The sequence below is a fragment of the Sphaerodactylus townsendi genome, linkage group LG07 (genome assembly GCF_021028975.2).
Source record: "Sphaerodactylus townsendi isolate TG3544 linkage group LG07, MPM_Stown_v2.3, whole genome shotgun sequence".
NCBI classification, from domain to species: domain Eukaryota; kingdom Metazoa; phylum Chordata; class Lepidosauria; order Squamata; family Sphaerodactylidae; genus Sphaerodactylus; species Sphaerodactylus townsendi.
This window is the reverse complement of record NC_059431.1, coordinates 47,410,159-47,430,207: the sequence shown is the minus strand read 5'-3', so window position 1 is coordinate 47,430,207 and position 20,049 is coordinate 47,410,159. Positions and strand designations below refer to the sequence as shown.

The 20,049-nt window shown below is 41.5% G+C and overlaps 1 protein-coding gene across 1 annotated transcript in view; it reads left to right on the top strand.

Moving 5' to 3' along the window:
* Positions 1-20,049, top strand: part of PCSK1 (proprotein convertase subtilisin/kexin type 1) — a 44,764-nt gene that overhangs the window by 18,190 nt on the left and 6,525 nt on the right. The window contains exons 7-13 of the mRNA XM_048503424.1: positions 2,485-2,657; positions 6,196-6,408; positions 9,157-9,257; positions 10,677-10,910; positions 12,059-12,216; positions 14,017-14,150; positions 17,524-17,685. Coding sequence (XP_048359381.1) covers positions 2,485-2,657; positions 6,196-6,408; positions 9,157-9,257; positions 10,677-10,910; positions 12,059-12,216; positions 14,017-14,150; positions 17,524-17,685 — 1,175 coding nt within the window. The remainder of the gene's footprint in view (positions 1-2,484; positions 2,658-6,195; positions 6,409-9,156; positions 9,258-10,676; positions 10,911-12,058; positions 12,217-14,016; positions 14,151-17,523; positions 17,686-20,049) is intronic.

Genomic DNA, 20,049 nt, shown 5'->3' with positions numbered 1-20,049 from the left:
GACTTGTAATTCTGGGAGATCTTCAGGCCCCTCCTGGAGGTTGGCAATTCTAAATAGAAGAGGATAAGTTTTTCAAGCAGACATTCTGTCTGTGTTATGTTTTGTGGCTGAACGGCTTACAACAATTGCATGCAAAAGCAGTTTATGGCCTTTCCTACACCTCTTGCTCCATTCTAATGTATTTCAGTAGAAGTTTCATAACATGACCACTTACTAGTTGTGTATCTCTATTTGTGGTGGATCAGGTGGGGTAACCCAGTGGATTTATTCCTGGGATCCTTAAACATAGGTGAAGGAATGTAGAATGAATTTGCATGCATGATGAAGTAGTCTTGCCATAGCTGTACTATACAACCAATCAAGCCCTATCCTTGAGAGTCAGCATGGTGTAGTGGTTAAGAGCAGGTCGATTCTAATCTGCAGAACTGGGTTTGATTCCTCACTCCTCCAACTGAGTGGTGGAGACTTATCTGGTGAATCAGATGTATTCCCGCACTCCTACATTGCTGCTGGGTGACCTTGGGCTAGTCACAGTTCTTGGGAACTCTCTCAGCCCCACCTACCTCACAAGGTGTCTGTTGTGGGGAGAGGAAGGGAAAGGAGTTTGTAAGCTACCTTGAGTTTCCTTACAGGAGAGAAAGGTGGGGTATAAATCCAAACTACTACTCCTCTTCCTCCTCTTCCTCCTCTTCCTCTTCTTCCTCTGCTGTAATCTCTTATGGGTTTTATAACTGCTATATTTATATTATATGCCACAGTGAGTTACACAAGGCAGAAAGGAAGCAAAGAAATGTTTTAAATAAATTAATTAATTGCATTTAGGGTTTTCAGAACTTGTGCAACATAGCCCATGTCCCACTGTGCCAACACTGCAACCCTGCAATACCTCCTGAAGAAAAACCTCATTGGCCTTTGCCAGCTCTAGCTTTAGTATCAGTCCAAATGCTTTGTCCCATAGGATTCTTCCACAACAGATTATTTCTGGGCAAAGAAAGAGCTGGCACTGTTGACTCCTTATGCCCCATTCTAAGGACTGAAGAACTTCCTGTCTGGTGGGTAGTGGCGCTGAGTGACAATTATGGCTTATATTCCTCCTCCTTGTCTACTAACCTTGCATGGATGGATAAAATAGCTTTGTAGTATAGGCATGTGCCCTGCTCAGCCTCTCACAATTTTTTTTACTACAGACACATTTGGTCACAGTATCTCTGATCCATTCTCAGAAGTATGTGCAGAGATGTAAGATGTAAGAAAATGTCATCCGACATTGAAGAATTCAACGTGTGGTGCCAGGTAGGCACTGACGCAGTGCCTCAAACGATGCACCAGGGCCACATAGCCTCAGATTCTATTTACTGAGCTGACATTTTGGACCCCTTTCAGAGCTAGTTGAGTTCTCTAAATAAATCCTCTAAATAAATGAATTGTGTTTTACTGTTTACACTATGAGATATATGCAGACTTGCCTCCCCTACCCTGATTATGGGACAAACATATCTCCTTTTGTTTTTCCTTTTTGTTGACTGAAAATTTAGTTTTCTAATGTTTTGATTTTGGGTTTCAACTGGAAAAATCGATGGAAAGATTAATCTTTTTATTAAACGTTAGACATACTTGCCTGTGCCTATAAGAAATATATAATAATAGTAACCACTATGGCAACTCTTTTTTTTAAGGTATATTTTCTAAACTGCTAAGCATGACTTGATCCACTTTGAGACATGGATATAACACACAGTGGGAGGATGTTTGTATTTTGAATACAGGAATGACTGGCTTGCAGCTTTGTCAAGAAAATAATCTAGCTGTAAAGTGAATGCAATTTTATTTCCTCATAGCTCTCCAAATAATGTCAGCCATGTTTCCAACTGATCTTGGTGCCTTCACTTCAATTGCTCATCTTTCACTTATTGTTAATGTTGTACACAGCACTCTTTTCACACAAAAGCTGGCCAGTTTTTTTAAAAAAATCTTGATTAACAGAGGTTTCTGAAACAGACGTGCTGTTTAACAGAAGAGTTTTGCTTTAAAAAATTAATGAAAATGTTAAAAAAATAATGAAAACCAGACAAGTACATCATAGCAGATGATTGTGCAGGCTGCTGTCAGATTTAAATTCTGTGTTAGTAGCCTCCCTTTCTCAGCTGGTTTGGAAGCTATCTGTCATGTTACTTTCCAATCTGACTTTGACAGCCTACTTCACATCTTCACATCCTGTTAAGTGAAGTAGCTGCCTGTCTCAAGCTAGACAGACAGCAAGCAGCCTGATTCTCAAGCAAAGAGGAAGATGTCAGTAGAAATGCTGGAATATTCCCTCCCCTGTTGCTGAGAAAGCCTAATATTTTCAAACCATTGCATTGTAAAATAGAAGACACAGTGCCATTTTTTATTTACATGCTAACAACTGATGTTTTATTATGAAAATGAAAAGTCATCCTGACATAAGGACTGATTTCTGCCATTCTCTTCCATTCTAATATTAAGGCATAAGAATGCTGGATGGAATAGTCACTGATGCCATCGAAGCCAGTTCCATTGGGTTCAATCCAGATCATGTGGATATTTATAGTGCCAGTTGGGGCCCAAATGATGATGGGAAAACTGTCGAGGGGCCTGGCCGCCTGGCACAGAAGGCATTTGAATATGGGATCAAAAAGGTGAGGCTTTGATTAGAGTTGCTGGCTGGATTTTTCAAAAAAACCCTCGCATGAGCTAGAAAATGTAGTTTCTCTGGATGTTATAGGGGCAACATATGCCTGCCTGTTTGCCTGCCCTGTCATTTCAGAGATCCTCCAGAGACACATAGGAGGAGAGGGGTTTGACACATTTTCAGAACAAAGACCTAACAGTGTTTAGGAAACCATTTTCTTCACTGTCTTTTTAAAAAGTTTTGTCTCTGCCCGTTCTTCTGTCTCTCACATTCTTCCTCCTTTTTTCAGCTTTCTTCTCTATGGCTTTGTCTATTTGTTTGGCTTTGAATACTAATGAGAATTTTTGCAAAGAGTGCCCATAAAATATTAATGCAAAATCTCCTGCCTCATGAATATGGCATTTGTCTTTTTGTACAAGCCAAGGTTTAGCGCATTACATTCTAATCCACACATAATCCAGTTATAATTAAGATAGCTGGGAATGCGTATGTATGCCTCTGTGTTTATATATATATATATAAACACAGAGAGAGAATACTGGCTAAAATGGATAAATGGTCTTAATCAAATTATGGTACTAGTTTCATATAGGGTTGCCAGACCAGCTTTGCTTTGGGGGCACTTCCCCAGTGCCATTAAGCCAGCCGGCAGGGGGACTTCCCAGCAGCAAACTGAGGCCTGGTGGCACATCATCATCATCATGTTGCTGATGAGATGGGTACACTCTGGTATTTGGGCAAAACCTTATATAGTAAAAAAGACTTCTACCATAGGGAGTTTCCCCCTTGTACAATTTTTTTCATCCTGTTGCCAGTTAGCAGAATTGTTCTTGGTAATTATAAGTGAAACAACAAATTTGGGAGAGGGTCTTATATTTCAGTATGATGTAATGTTACCCATAAGGTTTCCAGCCGTTTTTAGAGGCCTGGTGTTAGTTCTCAGCTTTCCCCAGAAGTGATGTTGTGCCTTTGCTAATAGAAGCCCCCCCCATGTCCCACACTCCTCCCAGATTCCTGACATCCTGAATCTAGCAAGAGAGATCTTTGAACCATCACTTTGGAAATCTGGCTAGGCAGATTAATAGGAAACCACACTTTTTGTTTGTTTGTTTTTATAATGTGCATTTATTAATGCTTTTTTAAAAAGTATATACCTTTGTAGACACTCTCTGCTAAAAGCTATTACCAGGCTAAAAGATTCCACCGCTATTTTTCATGTTCCCATCTCTCTCCGTATCCCATGGCCGCCTTGCATTTTTATATCTGCTTTCAACTCACTAAGACTCCAACACTACTACGGTGGGTGGTTGGTCCCTGATGTTAATTATAAGAGAGTCATGGATCTTGAAGCAACAGGAAAATATCATTTGCCAGTTTTACTATTATCTCCTTGAAAAGTACATGGCAAAACAGAATCCTTGAAATGCCAATGTCCTTGCCTTAAATTATATCTAGTCATGCAGCTAATTAATTAGCAATATTGTGACTGTGGTACATGGAAATGAAATTAATTCCTGGAATTTAAGTAGTGTTTTTATGTGTCAGAAGACCTTAGTGTACTTTTGGAGAAATCATTGCTATTGATTACAGGCTGTTTATCTGAATTTATTTCAGCATTGACTAATACGTGTATATGAACTAGGACTGAACAGCAAAAATTATAATAATCATAGTAATAATTCCACAGTGCTAAGAGTTGTATGATGCTTGTAAGTGCAATAGTGGATAAAGCTGTTTTTGAAGGAAATGTTCCCCACGCTTTATAGTGTTTAGTCATCCGTTTAAAATGATCCCTCATGACAGGAAACAGACCCTGATCCATGATATGCACATTGAAAATTTCCCAATCTGATAATAATACAGTAGAACTGCACTTGTTCATGTATTGCTAGGGATTCAGATATCTTTCCTCAAAGAGGCATTCTTGTGTTTCGGAAGTTCTCAGAACTCAGATTGCTTTTGTTTCTGAAAAATACTATTCCTGCAATAGGCTGCAGGACCACGGCAATTGGGAACGCTTTTTTTCCCAGGACTTATGACTAACCTTTTCCCCTTAGCTCCAAGACCAAGTCCCCCAATATGGTCTTCATGGGCACTGCGATATTTATTTTGGAATAGAGTCAGGAATAGAGTACTTAGGTTCCTGCTGTAAGGTTCACAAAGGAGTGATGGGTGTGTTCAAAACAGCATATATTTATTTACTAGCAGATATAGGAATTGGAACAACAGATTTTGGGACCAAACAACAGAACTAACTTAATAGGGGATGCATCCCTATCAGACTAAACCAACACATACAAATATCAGGAAGGGGGGAATACCATGCATACCATAGGTATCACAGCACCTACCAGTTTTTCCCCTAGTGCCATCCAACTTTTTCAGAAATGCGTTGTGCCATTGTAAAGTAGGGCTTGGAACTGGTGATCCTCATTCAAATGAAAAGATTTTCCACAGAAGCAACAGCAGCCACAGCCAATGGAGGATCAGGGACTTGGGCTCTCATTAGGTTTCATCCCTTTTCTTTTTCTTCTTCCTCCCAGCTTTCTTTGTTTCTTTTTATTCCTCATCTGTAATTCTTGTGCAAGGCAAGTGCAGGGGGGGTGGAATATTCTACTTGGAGCTATTTCCTGTGGGAAAAAGTTAGGGTTGCCAACTCCAGATAGGGCCTGGAGCAAGGACGTAGGTAAGGGAGGTTCCCAGGTTTAACCCCCATTACATGTCCGAAGCTCCGCCCACAGTTTTTTGTATTTTTAAAGTGTTTTTCAGTTTTTGGCCTGCAGGGGGTGCAGTTTTTAGCCAAGCAGCACCAAAATTTCAGAAATTTTTTTGGGAGACTCTCTGATGATACCACCCAGGTTTGGTGAGGTTTGGTTCAGGGGGTCCATAGCTTTGGACCCCCAAAGGGGGTGTCCCCATCCCACATTATTTCCAATGGGAGCTGAGATGGGGGCTACTTTGGACCCCCAAAACAAAACTTCACCAAACCTGGGTGGTATCATCAGTAGAGTCTCCTAAAGATACTCTGAACATTTGGTACTAGCTTAACAATTGCACCCCTGACAGCATGTACCCCTCAGATTTCCCCATATTTTCCTTTTAAATCCACCCCCTTCAGCATGGATTTAAAGGGACAATCTGAGGTCCCCAGTTTAAAAATTGACAGTGATGCTGTTTCAGGGTGGGGGATAATCCACCCTCAAACAGCATCACTTTCAATGTTGTTTTAACTGGAGACCCCAGATTTTTTTTGATTCAGCATATCAGAATGCACATCTCTATTGCACATATAAAGACACCTAATTTTTCATCAATAAAAGAAAAGAGTTCAGACAACCTTGCCCCCTATATATTTACAAAAAAAATATTCATTTTTAACATGAGTACTTTGTTTACCAAAGTTCATTGTGGGAACATACTACAGGGAAAGGTTGGATAAAAACACTTGAATAAATATTTCACCCTCAGGTGGTGAGGGATGAGCTGCCTTGAGAAATTTTAAGGAGAACCTGCAATAATCCTGTCGTCTCTTTCATCTTGCACAGGGTCGGAAAGGAAAAGGCTCCATTTTTGTCTGGGCTTCTGGCAATGGTGGCCGTCAAGGAGATAACTGTGACTGTGATGGCTACACAGATAGTATTTACACTATCTCCATCAGCAGTGCTTCTCAGCAAGGCCTTTCTCCCTGGTATGCAGAGAAGTGTTCTTCATCATTGGCCACAGCATACAGCAGTGGGGATTATACTGACCAGAAAATTGTAGGTTGTTTTCATCAAATTTAACAAGTATTTTTGAGGATAATGCTTAAAACAGTTTGTGGGGAAAATATTCATCTGATCAATGGTATATGTTATAACATGCTCAGGAATGGAATCCTAGATAGAGAGTATACTGCTAAAAGAGAATTCCTGTTGTTAATGTACAACAGTTGTATCATTTGCAAGAAATCACCATGCTGCCATTTCCCCTGGTTGCTATGGTCCCATAAAAAAGAATGTTGTTTATATGTAAGAGAAGAACTTCTCAAATCTAACACTGTATCACCCAAAGAACTATATCATCTCTAAACATATGGAGCCATACCACCTCTAAAAAAGGAGAAATAAACTGGATCTCAGCACTAAGGGACAATACTTTGAAAATTAGTATGTATTGTGATATGTGATCCATAGGAGAGAGAGCTCTGTTCAAGAGAGAGAATGGTGATGATGCTGTGAATTAACTTCAGAAATTGTACTTCACAGCTAAAAGATCTAACTAAAGGGGCGGATCTGCCACGAGGACATGTGGCACCACCCATTAAACCGTGTGGGGAGGTGCAAAATCGTGCCCCATGTGATTAAGCTGCTGGGCCCCGCACCTCTATTGAAGGCTGCGCCTGCCTCACTTGAGCAGGCGTGGCCTCTGATGGAGGTGGGGGAGCTGGCCCAGCAGCAGCTGGTACTGGGCCAGCCCCCTCCATCAGAAGCCACTCCTGCTCGAGTAAGGCAGGCACAGCCTCCAATAGAGGGGGGGCAGCAGCAGCTGGCTCCTGGCCCGCTGGATGCCCCTCAACTTGAGGGGTGCCCAGCAGACCCATGGCAGTCTCTCAGTCCAGCATCAGCTACTGCCTGCCCCCCCACCTCTATTGGAGGCTGCGCCTGCATTGCTCAAGCAGGCACAGCCTCCAATGAAGGGGGGGCAGAAGCCCACAGCTTGCCAAGTTGGCAGTACTTGGCGCCGGCTGCTTCCACCACCACCCTAACCTCCATCGGAGCAGAGGCCATGCCTGCCTGCCACCAGGTGATGAGCCCACAGCTTCCCAAGGTACCGGTGCCGAGTCCTGGCGACTTGGCAAGCTGTGGGTGCGCCAGCCCGGGTGCCCCTGGAGTGAGGCAGGCATGGCCTTCACTTCGATGGAGGTGGGGGGGCAGCAGCAGCCGGCGCCAGGTCCTGGCATGGGGGGGTGGGGGGGTGGCACCAAAGCAGGTGTTGCCCCAGGTGCCATCTTCCCCATACCTCTCTGTCTAATTATGAGACTAGGGGCTAAACTAGACGTGCAGGTTTTTACGCTCAGGTTTCCTGCAATTATGCAGGGAATAGCTGTTAAAAAATGATGGGGAGCCCATTAGGGCTCGGAATACCACTAAGGGGGGCAGAGAAGATTGCCTGCTTTCCTCCCACGGGCCATTTTCCCATGTCAAAATAATGCTGGGGGGCAAGTTAATTTCCCATTTTTGTTGGTCCAAAGCCTAAGGTGCATGCAGGAAACATTGTGCAAATCTATTACAAGACAACCAGAAAAGTAATACATATAGTGAGCCTTGCTTCTTCTGTAGATGGGAAAGGATGTTCCCTATATTCTTATTGGAAGTATTCCTTTACTCTCTAAAGACTTATTAATACAAACCAACACTGATGTGATGGACTTTAAGGCTCATTCTGCCTAAATGCAGTCATTTTCTGCAGTTCACTTGTAATTTTTTCCAGGGATTTTCACTATGTCGCTGCAACAACTTTCACATAGCAGTTCGTAATATGCTGACCCATGTAGCTTACAGTGAAAACATACCCCATCTTCCTTGAGTGACTGAGACCTCTGCTTCACATAGCCTGACATTTTGACTGACATAGCTCCCCTGAAAAGTCTCCCAAACCCTTCTTTGTATATTCTGTGACCTTCACATATGAGCAATTTCAGATAAACCCTCTCCTGTGTGAATCTACACAAGGGGAAACTACACAAGGTCTCTACCCTCTCTGAAATGAGTTGGTGAAAGGTGTTAGAAGACAAACTTTTGCTTCCATAGAGATGAGTTATGTTTTCCTGAGTTCAAAAGCATGGGAGGGGGTTTACCACATTAAAGTGGAAACCACACCATTCCTGCAAGATAAAACTTGATTCTCAGCTGAACAACAGATGGCATTAAACATCACCAAACTACAATGGGAGAAAAAATCACCCTCCCAAGTAACCCTTTTTTGGCTCACTTACGAAGGTTCAGGTAATTACAATCCCATACATGTGTACACAGTCCCATTTGCTGCTTCCCCAAATTGTAGTTATATGGTCAGACACATTAGGTACTTTAGCTAAGTGGGTTACTTAATTTTATCATAAACCATCTGCTTCATTTTCCAAATTATAGTGCTGTGCTTCCAGTGAAGGAGGAGAACATTCATGTTCAGCCTCTGAGTAATTTAAGGCAGGCAATCATTTTAAACTGTTCTAGGCCCAACACAATGATATGTTTTATGATTCACTGGAGACTCTGAAGAATTTATTTTTATATTACTGGGATCTCAGGATAAGGTAGTTTGTTTGACGTGGGAGTATTTTCCTTCAACATAAAACATTCAGAAACAAAAAAAATTCCTTAAAATAGAAATGCCTTTGAATATTTATGATTATTTTTCTGAGGGATGGGGAGGGGAAGTGTTCTGAGGTGCATAGTGACACCAAGATACACACAAGTGAATGTTGTTTATATAGTAAACCAGGAAACTTTTGTGTTAATTTTCTTCAGATAAGTGCCGATCTTCACAATGACTGCACCCAGACTCACACTGGTACTTCTGCTTCGGCTCCCTTAGCTGCAGGGATTTTTGCTCTGGCCCTTGAAGCCAAGTAAGTCTTCTTAAGCTTTGTTTGGAACCTGCCTCTCTGCTCCTGTCATCCTCACTGCATAAACTAATGGGTTGGATCCTACAAACCACAAGCACAAGGGTACTTGTGAAAACAGATCTTTCCCACCTTCCTCCCCAAATCTCCCTCAGCTTCCTCTTTCAATAGCCAAGCTTCAAGTTTAAAGGGTCACTTGAGGCTGCTGAGAGAAGGCAAAAGCAGGAAAGATTTGTGTCCACAAGTGTCTTGCAAGGACAGTTTATAGGGTTGATTGTCCTCCCCAGAAGATAATTTATTTAGTTCATATTTTAAAATATCATTCTCTCCAAAAATTTTGCCCAAGCCTGTTTCCTAATAAAATTAGATATTAATATTGGCCTACCTTATGGAGCTGGGGTAAGGGTCAATATGATAATGTCAGGAGCAATTTGAATATTGTGAGCACTATATGAATGCTCAGTGTTATTACAGTGTGAGTTGGTGCAGAATAGTCCAATGAGAATAAAATGAAAGCAGAAGTATATATGCTCTTCTAAGACCCTTGGATCCCTGAGATACACTAGATAGGTAAATTGGAACACCTTGTTGCTGCTCAGAGTTCTCTGAACGCCACAATAAATATTACAACAGAAATAAACTCTTGTCTTCTCCTTTACCAAGAAGGTAGGCAAGTTGTTTCTATGAAAGAGGCCTGAATATTATTTATTAATTATTATTACTTATTACTTATTTACAAGATTTGCATGCCATCGTTCTGCCCAATAATACAGCAAACACTTAAAACAAAGTACAATAAAAAACTATTTAAAGTAATTAAAAGCAAAACTAAAATATATCTAAAAACATGTTTAAAAATAATTAAAACATGGGCCAGATAGGAGGGATCATTCAGCAAGTCTTTACCCACTGAAGGAAATTTGCAGAAACTTCCTACTAGTAAGACCTTTTAGTCTACACAGAGGGTTGATGAAGTAAAAGGGAGGAAGATAATTAATTCATAGGGTTACCATAAGTCAGAATGACTTAATGGTACTTACACACACATGGAAGATCTACCATCACAAACATCTTGTCCTGACAGCTGGTGGATCCCCTATGTAATATATAAGTGTACAATAAATTGTATTTATTTATTTTATTTATTATATTTCTACCTTGTCCATTCCCAACCGAAATTGGATTGAGGGCAGCTTTTCATTAGTTTATAGGCAGCTTTTCATTAGGGATGCTGTGTGATTTCTGGGCTGTATGGCCGTGCTCTAGCAGCATTCTCTCCTGACATTTCACCTGCATCTGTAGCTGGCATCTTCAGAGGATCTGATAGTTGGAAAGGAAAGCAAGCTTTTCATTAGTTTATGGTTCAAGACCATCGACTGAGCGACACATATACAAGCTGACCATATATATATATTTTTGCAATAGTCCTAATCTAACCTGGAGGGATATGCAGCATTTGGTAGTCTGGACATCTGAATTTGATCCGTTGGCCAACAATCCAGGATGGAAGAAAAATGGAGCTGGGCTGATGGTGAACAGCCGATTTGGATTTGGGTTACTGAATGCAAAAGCACTAGTAGATTTGGCAGATCCTAGAACTTGGAAAGGAGTGGGAGAAAAGAAAGAATGCATTGTTAAGGACAACAACTTTGAGCCAAGGTAAGTGTTCAGTTGATTGTTGATTGTTTTTTATCTGAGTGCTGGTGAATATGAAACAGCTTTAATGTGAAGGCCACTTTAAAATGATCCCTGTAGTGGCTGTTTCCATGAGGTGTATTTTTCAGGTACATCAGGCCAAGAAAACAGAAATGAATAATTGAAAGCCACATATATTTATCTTTCTAAAGATATTTAAATATTAATATTTCTGCTTTGTATACCTTATTGTTTCTGTTTTCTTTCTTTCCTTTTCCATAAATCTTTTGGGTTAAAAAGAGGTACGCATTTTTTATCTTGTGGCTTGACTAGACAGATAAAAGTTATTCATTATTCTGCCCACTTGAAATGCTAAATTACAATTAATTTGAGGGGCTCTGAAAACTTAATACAAAATACAAAGTAAGAATAATTCATTTCAAATTATTATTAATCTATAGATTTGGTTCTGAAAATGTCAGCCAGTATGTTTTTGGTTTCTTTGATTTTCATTTTATTGTGTCTCAGAAACGTAGAAAGCAGAAAATCAATGATCCATTTTCCTCATGCTGCTCAGTGTAAGACTGTTAAAAAGTAAAATGAGCATCTTGCACTTTCCAACACAGCCATTAATTTCAATAGAACTGAAGTGTTGTGACCAGTGGCTTTACAGCTGAAAAGGTCAACAACCACAAATACATCACAGAACTGCTTTTTCTTGTCCACCAGGCAATTTGGCCTTAACCATTCAATACATCCTTCACTCTGACTGCACATGGCCACTACCTAATGTGCCACCATTGACTCTTCCTTCCTTCAGGGTACTGTGTGTTGGATAGAAATACATCCTACAAGGCTGCTGTGATGAGATACTGCTTGAAGAACATTGTATACTATTTGGGAGTCTTCTGAGGAAACAATGAATTATCACTGATATGATTAACAAATTTGCCAGTGAAATAATAAGCCTTGGTTTTTCCCATACTCCGGGGAGTCAGGCAGTTTTACATAATCCTTCTTACCCACAATTCAGGTCTGTCAGGTTCTGAGTGAACAATAATGGAAGTAATGTACCCAGATCTTTCCATCAGACGATTAATGTTCCAGGTGTCAAAACTTCATAAAATAGCTGAGAAAAAAATGACAGGGCAAATTCTCCATAATGCTTCCAGGTCATTAAGAGCTGGTGGTGAAGTGACCATTGAAATTCCTACAACAGCTTGTGAAGGTCAAGAAAATGCCATTACATCACTGGAACATGTTCAGTTTGAAGCAACAATTGAATATTCTCGTAGAGGTGATCTTCATGTGACCCTAACTTCTCCATCAGGTACGGGAGATTTGTTATATGTTTCTGCTATATCTAGTAATGGTATTGGAGGCACTGTTGGTTTTTTGCTCTGTTTCAATATGTTGGTAATTATGAGGATTCAGGGCACTTCTGGGAGTATGCACTTGCATACTCAATATTCTGAACAGAAAACTCTTAAATTTAAGTGGCATGATACGTTCGGCCAGTATGAAGTAATCACACAGCATGGGGACATGTGTTTCATTATACATTACTATCCAATAACGTGATAAACCAAAACAGCTTTACTGTCTTAAGTTATTATGAATTCTAGTGTGACTGCTTTGTTAGTCTGTTGCAGCAGGAAGTCTGGTATTTTGTAAGATTCCTCTTTATTTTCACCTTGTGTTGAAAATCCTTTCTAACATCAACACTATATATTGAATAGTTCTGTTAAATGTTGAAATGCCAGTCTTTCCTCTGGAGAGCATGTAGAGCATGAACTCTATGCACCCAGCCACTGTTGTCTTGGCAACAGAATCCTTCTACAACAGAGCTCTCCTGCCTGGCATCTTCTAGGCTGCACATTTTTCCTATGCATTTTTCATGTAAGTGTGGTCCATAGAGCAAAACAAAACAAAACAAAAAACAGACTCCAGTATGGATGTATTGAACTAAGGGTCCATCAAAGTTAGCAGTGTATCATTCTCAGAGTTTTGCTTATTTTTTGGCTGGATTGGTAGCCAGAATAACAGTTTGGAGCCTAAGAGTTTGGTCAGTTTGGAAAATGGGGAAGTCACTTGTTTACTCCATGGAAGTTATATTGACCTGAACAGAAATATTCTATAGCTTGCAGTCTTGTATGTCAGTTAGCAGGGGAAAGAAAATGTAGACAAAGGTTCTTTTCTGTAGACAATGTGTTTCTGATTCCAGCTTCATAGTTTGATGGATATTATTCTCTCATTTATAAAGGCTAGTCAATTATTTGAAAAGCTATCATTTTGAGGGCATTTGCTTCTCTCATCCCCCCTGCTTCTATTTTTTCTTCTGCCTACAGTGGATATCACCCCAAATGGAACAGATTCAATTGCTACATGCAACTTTATACAATCACATTTTTACATCAGGAGGTCAGGAGTAGCCTGCAGTAATGTGCAAAACTGTATCTGGATCCATAAAGATCAATTGTTGTTTGCCATGTACACACTAGAGCTTTCCCATTTTATCTACTGAGGCACATATTGTACCACAACACAAGCCACAACTGATGCATAAAACTTTGCAGCATGTTTGTTGGAAAATTCAGGTTGTTTGGGAGTTCAGGTTGTCTGAAGGATCTTCCATCAGGAAGTGTTTGGTTTCTAAATTGCTTGGACACAGGCTACTTGGAAGTCATAATGTTTACTCAGTTGTAAGACATGGACTGATCATATTTAATGTGCTGAATCACTTTGGCAGTGTTTTAAGATTTGTAAGTGCTCCATATCTCCTTGGATGGCATGTCCAAATGTTATTATGGCTCTGGAAGAACAACAAGCTATTTCCTTATTGCTTTGTCCTCAAACTGACCCCAGGCAATACAACAGGATATTCTCAAGGCTGAGCATGGTGAACAGAGCATTTGATTCATTTATTACATGCAGACCTTCAAATCTGCACAATGACATATAAACTGCAAAAACTGCAGTTAATATGAACCCATAGCTTAGGGTTGGTGATATCATTTCTCCCTCTCAACATTTAACCCAGAGAGTCCTGTTCACATAAAAAAGATATCTGCCTCAACCTTATTCTTTATATCACTTTGTAATGGGTGCTTCTTCCTTCTCTTTAATTCAGGAACCAGTACAGTTTTATTGGCTGAGCGGCAAAGAGATAAATCACCCAATGGCTTTAAAGACTGGGATTTCATGTCAGTTCACACTTGGGGGGAGGACCCAAGAGGCACATGGATGTTAAAAATAATTGATATGGTAAGTAAGAACAGCTAATGAAGCAGACTGGTTCATGGATGTAATTGAAGGAGCAGTGAAGGAATATGTTCCTCCACAGTAAGAAATGAGATATGATGAGTTTCACAGATGTTCTGAGAGTCCTATCTCCACCCATTCAGTAAGAGAAAAAGCAGGGGCTTCTAGGTTCCTATCCAAGCAGGTTGCCCACACCAGTCTAAGCCCTGAGCAGTGATCTCAAGAGTCTGGACAGCCAGTAATTAAAAAGGTAAAGCCAAAGGGCAAAGCAGCATGGATTCTCATATATGTGAGAATGAGTACCATGTGGCCATGCAATTCTAGTGGTTTGAAGCCAGTAGAGCAGTTACAAGCTCTCAAGAAAGTGCTCCAAAGTGAAACAAAATGACACACATGTGAAACTGCAAAAGGTAAAAAAAAATGGATGCTTGATGTCAGCAGAAGGTGAACTTTCATTTCAGGGTGAAATGTTTCTGTTGGCATGGGGATGGGAATATCATTTCTCCCACTTAACATTTAACCCAGAGAGGCCTGTTCATATATAAAAGTACAATATGAATACAGGGTTGTTGTTGTTGTTGTTGTTGTTGTTTTTAAAAAAACAGTTGTTCATAGAAGGGGAAAACCTTGTATTTCTTTCTCTACTGCTAACCAGGAAATGGCCTGTATTCCAATCATAGTAGGCCTGAAGTGACCTCTGGATCAACCTTACTGTAAAGACAGGACCAACTTCAGCTCTGTAGTGGAGCAGCAGTGACGTATCTACCTGAGGACGTGGGGTCACTCATGTCCCCGGGTACACGTCTTTTGGTTATGTGGGGGAGGCCAGGCACCGTGACAAAATGACCAAATGGCATGTGCTACAGCCACCAAGCCCTGGCGGCCTCCAAAGTTGAAGCTTTTGAAAACATGGAGGCAAAGGGGAGTGGGGCCACACCTCCAACCTCCATGCAGGAAAGGGGGCAGGGGGCAGCACCCGGTGCACACACTGGCTTTTTCGCAGCCCCCGGCAGCCCCCCGTGGCAGGCCCCCCACAGTGCCCCCCCACACACTTACATTAGCAAACCGAGCAGGCTGGAGAAAAGGCCTGCCTGTTCCCTTTCATGCTGCAAACGACCTGGTGGGAACTACATTTCCCAGGCTCTCCTGGAAGGGAACACAGGTAGGCCTCCTCTCCAGCCTGCTCTGCTTGTTAAAGTAAGTGTGGGGGGGCATTGCGGGGGGCATTGCGGGGGGCAGGAAGGGGGAGGGGGAAGGGGGGAATTTTCTGCCCCCACGTGACCCAAAGCCATGCACCTGGTGCGTAGTGCACCCTCTGCTCCCTGGTAACCCTGCTATTGTTATAGCACTGAGTGTCTGACTGAGGAAAATCTGTCACTCTTGAAGATATAAAATGAGTATTGTGAAAAATATTGTTACTAAGAGACATGCACATTTTGAAAACCAGAAAAGGAACTTTCACTTTCCCCCTTATTTCTGGGTTATCACCTTTAATTAGAAACCTGACATAAAGGGAAATGGAATGCTGTAGTTTTAGAAACAGGAGATTTTAATAGCAATACCTAGCATGCAAACCCAGCAATACAAGTACATTTTATTCTGAATGCAGCAGCGGGAAGCATTATTAACACCCCCTGTAAAATGTGTGAGCTGTCAGATTCTCAGAGTCACCGAACTAGTGTAGGTTTGTAAAATCCCACAATAACAGATTGGATATTTTCCACCCATGCCCATGGAGATTTGACCTTTGACACAAACTAGAATGTATATAATTCAGTATTTGCCCAATTCTTGGCATTTTGTTATTTTTTATTTGAACCTTATCTGTAATGACAGCTGCTAGCAAGATTGTCACAGAGACTCACTGCTAATGGGAACAATTTGTCATTGGGTCCTTAGAACTGCTGTGTATTGAATTTGTGCTTCTGTGGAGCAAGTACAAAAATTAAGTAATATGACTGAAAATTTGCTTTAAAAATGCTACATTTGTCTCCCTGTACAAGATGTCAAACCAGCACTAAAAAGAGGTGTATAACAAGTTACAAAATTAAACAGCATTTCCAGGTGGATGCATTGAACTAAAACCTACCACTTTGGGAATTACTGGGACTGTTCTTTCAAGAATTGCAATCTGACAAAATCATTTTTTAAAAAAAGATCATACATAATTTTATGGAATGGAAGCAATTGTTAGCATCATTGCTTTAGATGCAGAGAAAATGTGTTTGTTTCTGTCATATGTGTGTTACTTATTTTTAAGAAATGTCTGCAGCAGGTCACAGTATGGATGTATTGATTCTCAGCTCTTAAAGTTACATTTAGAAACTGATACATGTTGTGTTGTTCTTGGATTCATTATTACCATCTGATTTCTGTCTTCGGCCGCAAGCCTGTGCAATGTAGAAAACTGGTAGGTTGAAACTGAACCCAGCAAAGACAGACGTTCTGTGGGTAGGTCAGGGGGAGATGCTGACCAACTTTAGTCTGCTGTGGTTGACAGCAAGGCTTTACATCTGGTCTTGTTGGCTACCAGTCTGGGGGGTGATGCTGGAATACGGGGTTTCCCTAGAGGTCCAGGTTGCCAAAACGACCCAGACAGCATTTTACCATCTTCACCAGGCACAACAGTTGGCCCCTTACCTCTCACGTTCTGATCTGGTCATGGCATGTCAATTCATGCAACAGTCACTTCCAGATTGGATTATTGCAACTTGCTCTATGCTGGCCTGAACCTAATCCAGAAATTGAAACTCATTCAGCATGCAGCTGTGAGGCTCCTGGTTGGAACCTGGAGTAGGGACCATATAGTACCTGTTCTGTTCCACCTTCATTGGCTGCCTATTCAGTACTGGGTTATCTTCAAGGTACCTTGACCTGGGTTATCTTCAAGGTACTTTGACCTTTAAGGCTGTGAGTGGTCTTGGACCCACATATCTTAGGGAGTGCCTCTCCCCATATTGCCCAAGTAGGTCCCTCCGCTCTTTGGAGGAGAACCTTTTGGTAATACCTGACCCCAAAACTATCTGGTTGACCTTGACAAGGGCCAGGGCCTTTTCAGTCCTGGCCCCTACCTGGTGGAATATGCTCCCAACTAAGATCAGGGTCCTACGGGACTTGAGTAGTTTCTGCAGGGCCTGTAAGATGGAGCTATTCTGCTGGGCCTTCTCTGGGGGGGGATATATTTGGGGTCGGTAACTTGCCCTCTTGGGTTGTTTTAGTAAATGTATTTTATAATTGTTTTAATGTATTTGTTGTGGTTTTATTGTTTAATGTTTTATGATGTTATTGCCACCCTGATCCCTTCAGGGATAGGCGGGGTAAAAATCTAAAAATAAATAAAAATTTAAAAACTAATTATTATACTAATGTACTTCAGTCTAGACGAACGCAAAATGAAGGAAGAATTGTAAACTGGAAATTGATCTTGCATGGAACTTCATCCAAGCCAGACCACATGAAGCAACCTCGTGTCTATACATCATATAATACAGTTCAAAATGACAGGAGAGGAGTTGAAAAGATGATGGACTTTGTGGAGGTTTGTGTTCATCTATATTTTTAGTATGTGGAGCAAATTGGGTAAAAGAAACTGTTACTGCTTTTGCATCTTTCAGTATTTAGGCCTTTCTATTGTCTTTCTGACAATTTCAGGGAAAGTCAAAACATTTCATGTACTGATTTCTGGTTTGTAACTGGAAGATCAGTTCTTTATCAAGGCCAGCTCTAGTTGTTGGGGAGCTATACAGTATCTTGACCTTTAACTGTGGACAGCTGATGGAGATCGTGTTGAGTGGTACAAACTGAGAATCTCCTATACCATTGCAGTGGTCTCTGGGGTACTCCATCATGGGACTGGCCTGAGCAGGTTGGAGTTGTGTGGCCAAACACCACACCAACAAAGAGTCCAAGTGGTGGTTCTGATTTTTGGTCTAAGGGCTTCTTAGCTGAACTCCAGCAACAGCCTGGCCCCATCAACCTCTGGTGCCTGCCAAAAGATTTACTGTATCATCTCAAACTAGACAGTAATCACTTTTTTTGTTAGATCTTATCCATAGACTATTCACACCTAAAATCTACTCAGCTAACACCCTTTGGCCAAGGGAAAAGACTGTGTGTGTCTAGTGAAGTATGTAGCTCTATCACCATTTTTCTGTCAGCATCTCTAGCTCATTCAATATTTCTACAAAACATGTGAATATTTTTTCAATCAATCATCAGATCATCTTATATTATAAAAGTGAAGTCAGCTGCATCTTTGGATACTTAACCCTGGTAACTGGAGCTGTGAACAAGCAAGACAGATATTTCTACAAACAAGAAAAATGTGAAATCTAAAAAAAATACATTGGGGAGTTTAAAAATCCCAAAAATGATAAAAAGAAGTGCCTGTAGATTTCAGAAGCATATTCCACAGCATTTCAAGGCTTGGTTCTGTCAGTAAAAGCAAGGGGTAATGGGCAGAGCCTTTTCCAAGTTTACTTTGGTGTTTGAGGGAGGACACCTTGGGACCAGGTCTAACTAAGATTGCCAGCTCTAGGTTGGGAAATTCCTGGAGATTTTGTGGTGGAGGCTGAGGAGGGCAGGGTATGCAGAGGAGAGAGGCCTCAGCTGAATATAATGACATAGAGTCCAGCCTGCAAAGCAGTAATTTTCTCTAGGGAGACAGATCTATATCACCTTGAGTTCTGTTGTAATTCTGGGAGATGTCCAGGTCCCACCTGTAGGCTGGTAACCCTAGGCCTGGCAGAAACCTCTGGGTTACTTGATACCACCCAACTGGCATGACTCAACCAGGCTGGCTGGTTACTTCTGTCCAACAGCAGCCACCTTATGAAAGCCAGTGTGTTGCAGCAGTTGGAGCAAGGTATGAGAGATTCAAATCCCTGTCATCCTGTGGAATCTCAGTGGGTGATTGTGGGCCAATCACATACTTTCAGCCTAACTTACCTCACAGGGTTATTGAGTGGATAAAAAGAGGAGAGGAAAATAATGTAAGTTGCTTTGGTCTCCACTGTGAATAAGAGAAGAAGAAGAGTTTTGGATTTATGCCCCACTTTCTCTCCTGCAAGAAGACTCAAAGGGGCTTAAAAATCCTTTCCCTTCCTCTCCCCAGAACAGACACCTTGGTCGATTCCACACTTGTGTTATCGACCTAAGTTCGAGCTGCGTTCGACCTAAGTGCTCCGCACAACCACTGGGATCAACGTGGTTTTGTACCAGCTTTGCCCCGTGTAACGGTCAAATTCCCGACTCCAGTTGGGAACTACTACTTTTTCAGGGAACCACGCTCGAACTCAGCTCGATTCCAGTAAAGTGCGGAATCTCTGGTGCCAAGAGTCTCCCATTCAGCCAATCACAGCTGAGTGTTTTGGGCATGCATACAGCTGGCCAATCAAAAAATGCCACCTTCGTCCCTCCATTCCTGTGGCAGTTTTTTAAATAACGTGTGTGGGGATAGACGGAACATGGCCGTAGAACAGTAGCCAATCGGAATGGAGCAGCGAAGAGGCCCAGGATGATCCCGCCCTCCAAGCTGGGATCAAGCTGGTTGCAGTGGGGAACAACAATGGCTTCACCTAGGTTAGTACCCTTCTTAGGGAACTGGGTCGAACCTATTTTACTCGTTTGCGGAATCCCCCCTTTTGCAGTAGGTGGGGTGAGAGAATTTCGAAGAATTGTGACTTACCCATGGTTACCCAGCAGGAATGTAGGAGTGCAGGAGCAAATCTGGTTCACCAGATTTATATATGAAAATGCAAGGCAGATAAAAGTAGTGAGTGTGTGACTGAGAAGGAGAAACTGAAGCAGGGAATGGTGAATAGAATAGAACATGGGGGCTGCCAAGAGGCTAGAAAGAAGAAATAATCTGGGAATGGGACACAAAGAGAGGTGCCACCCAGTG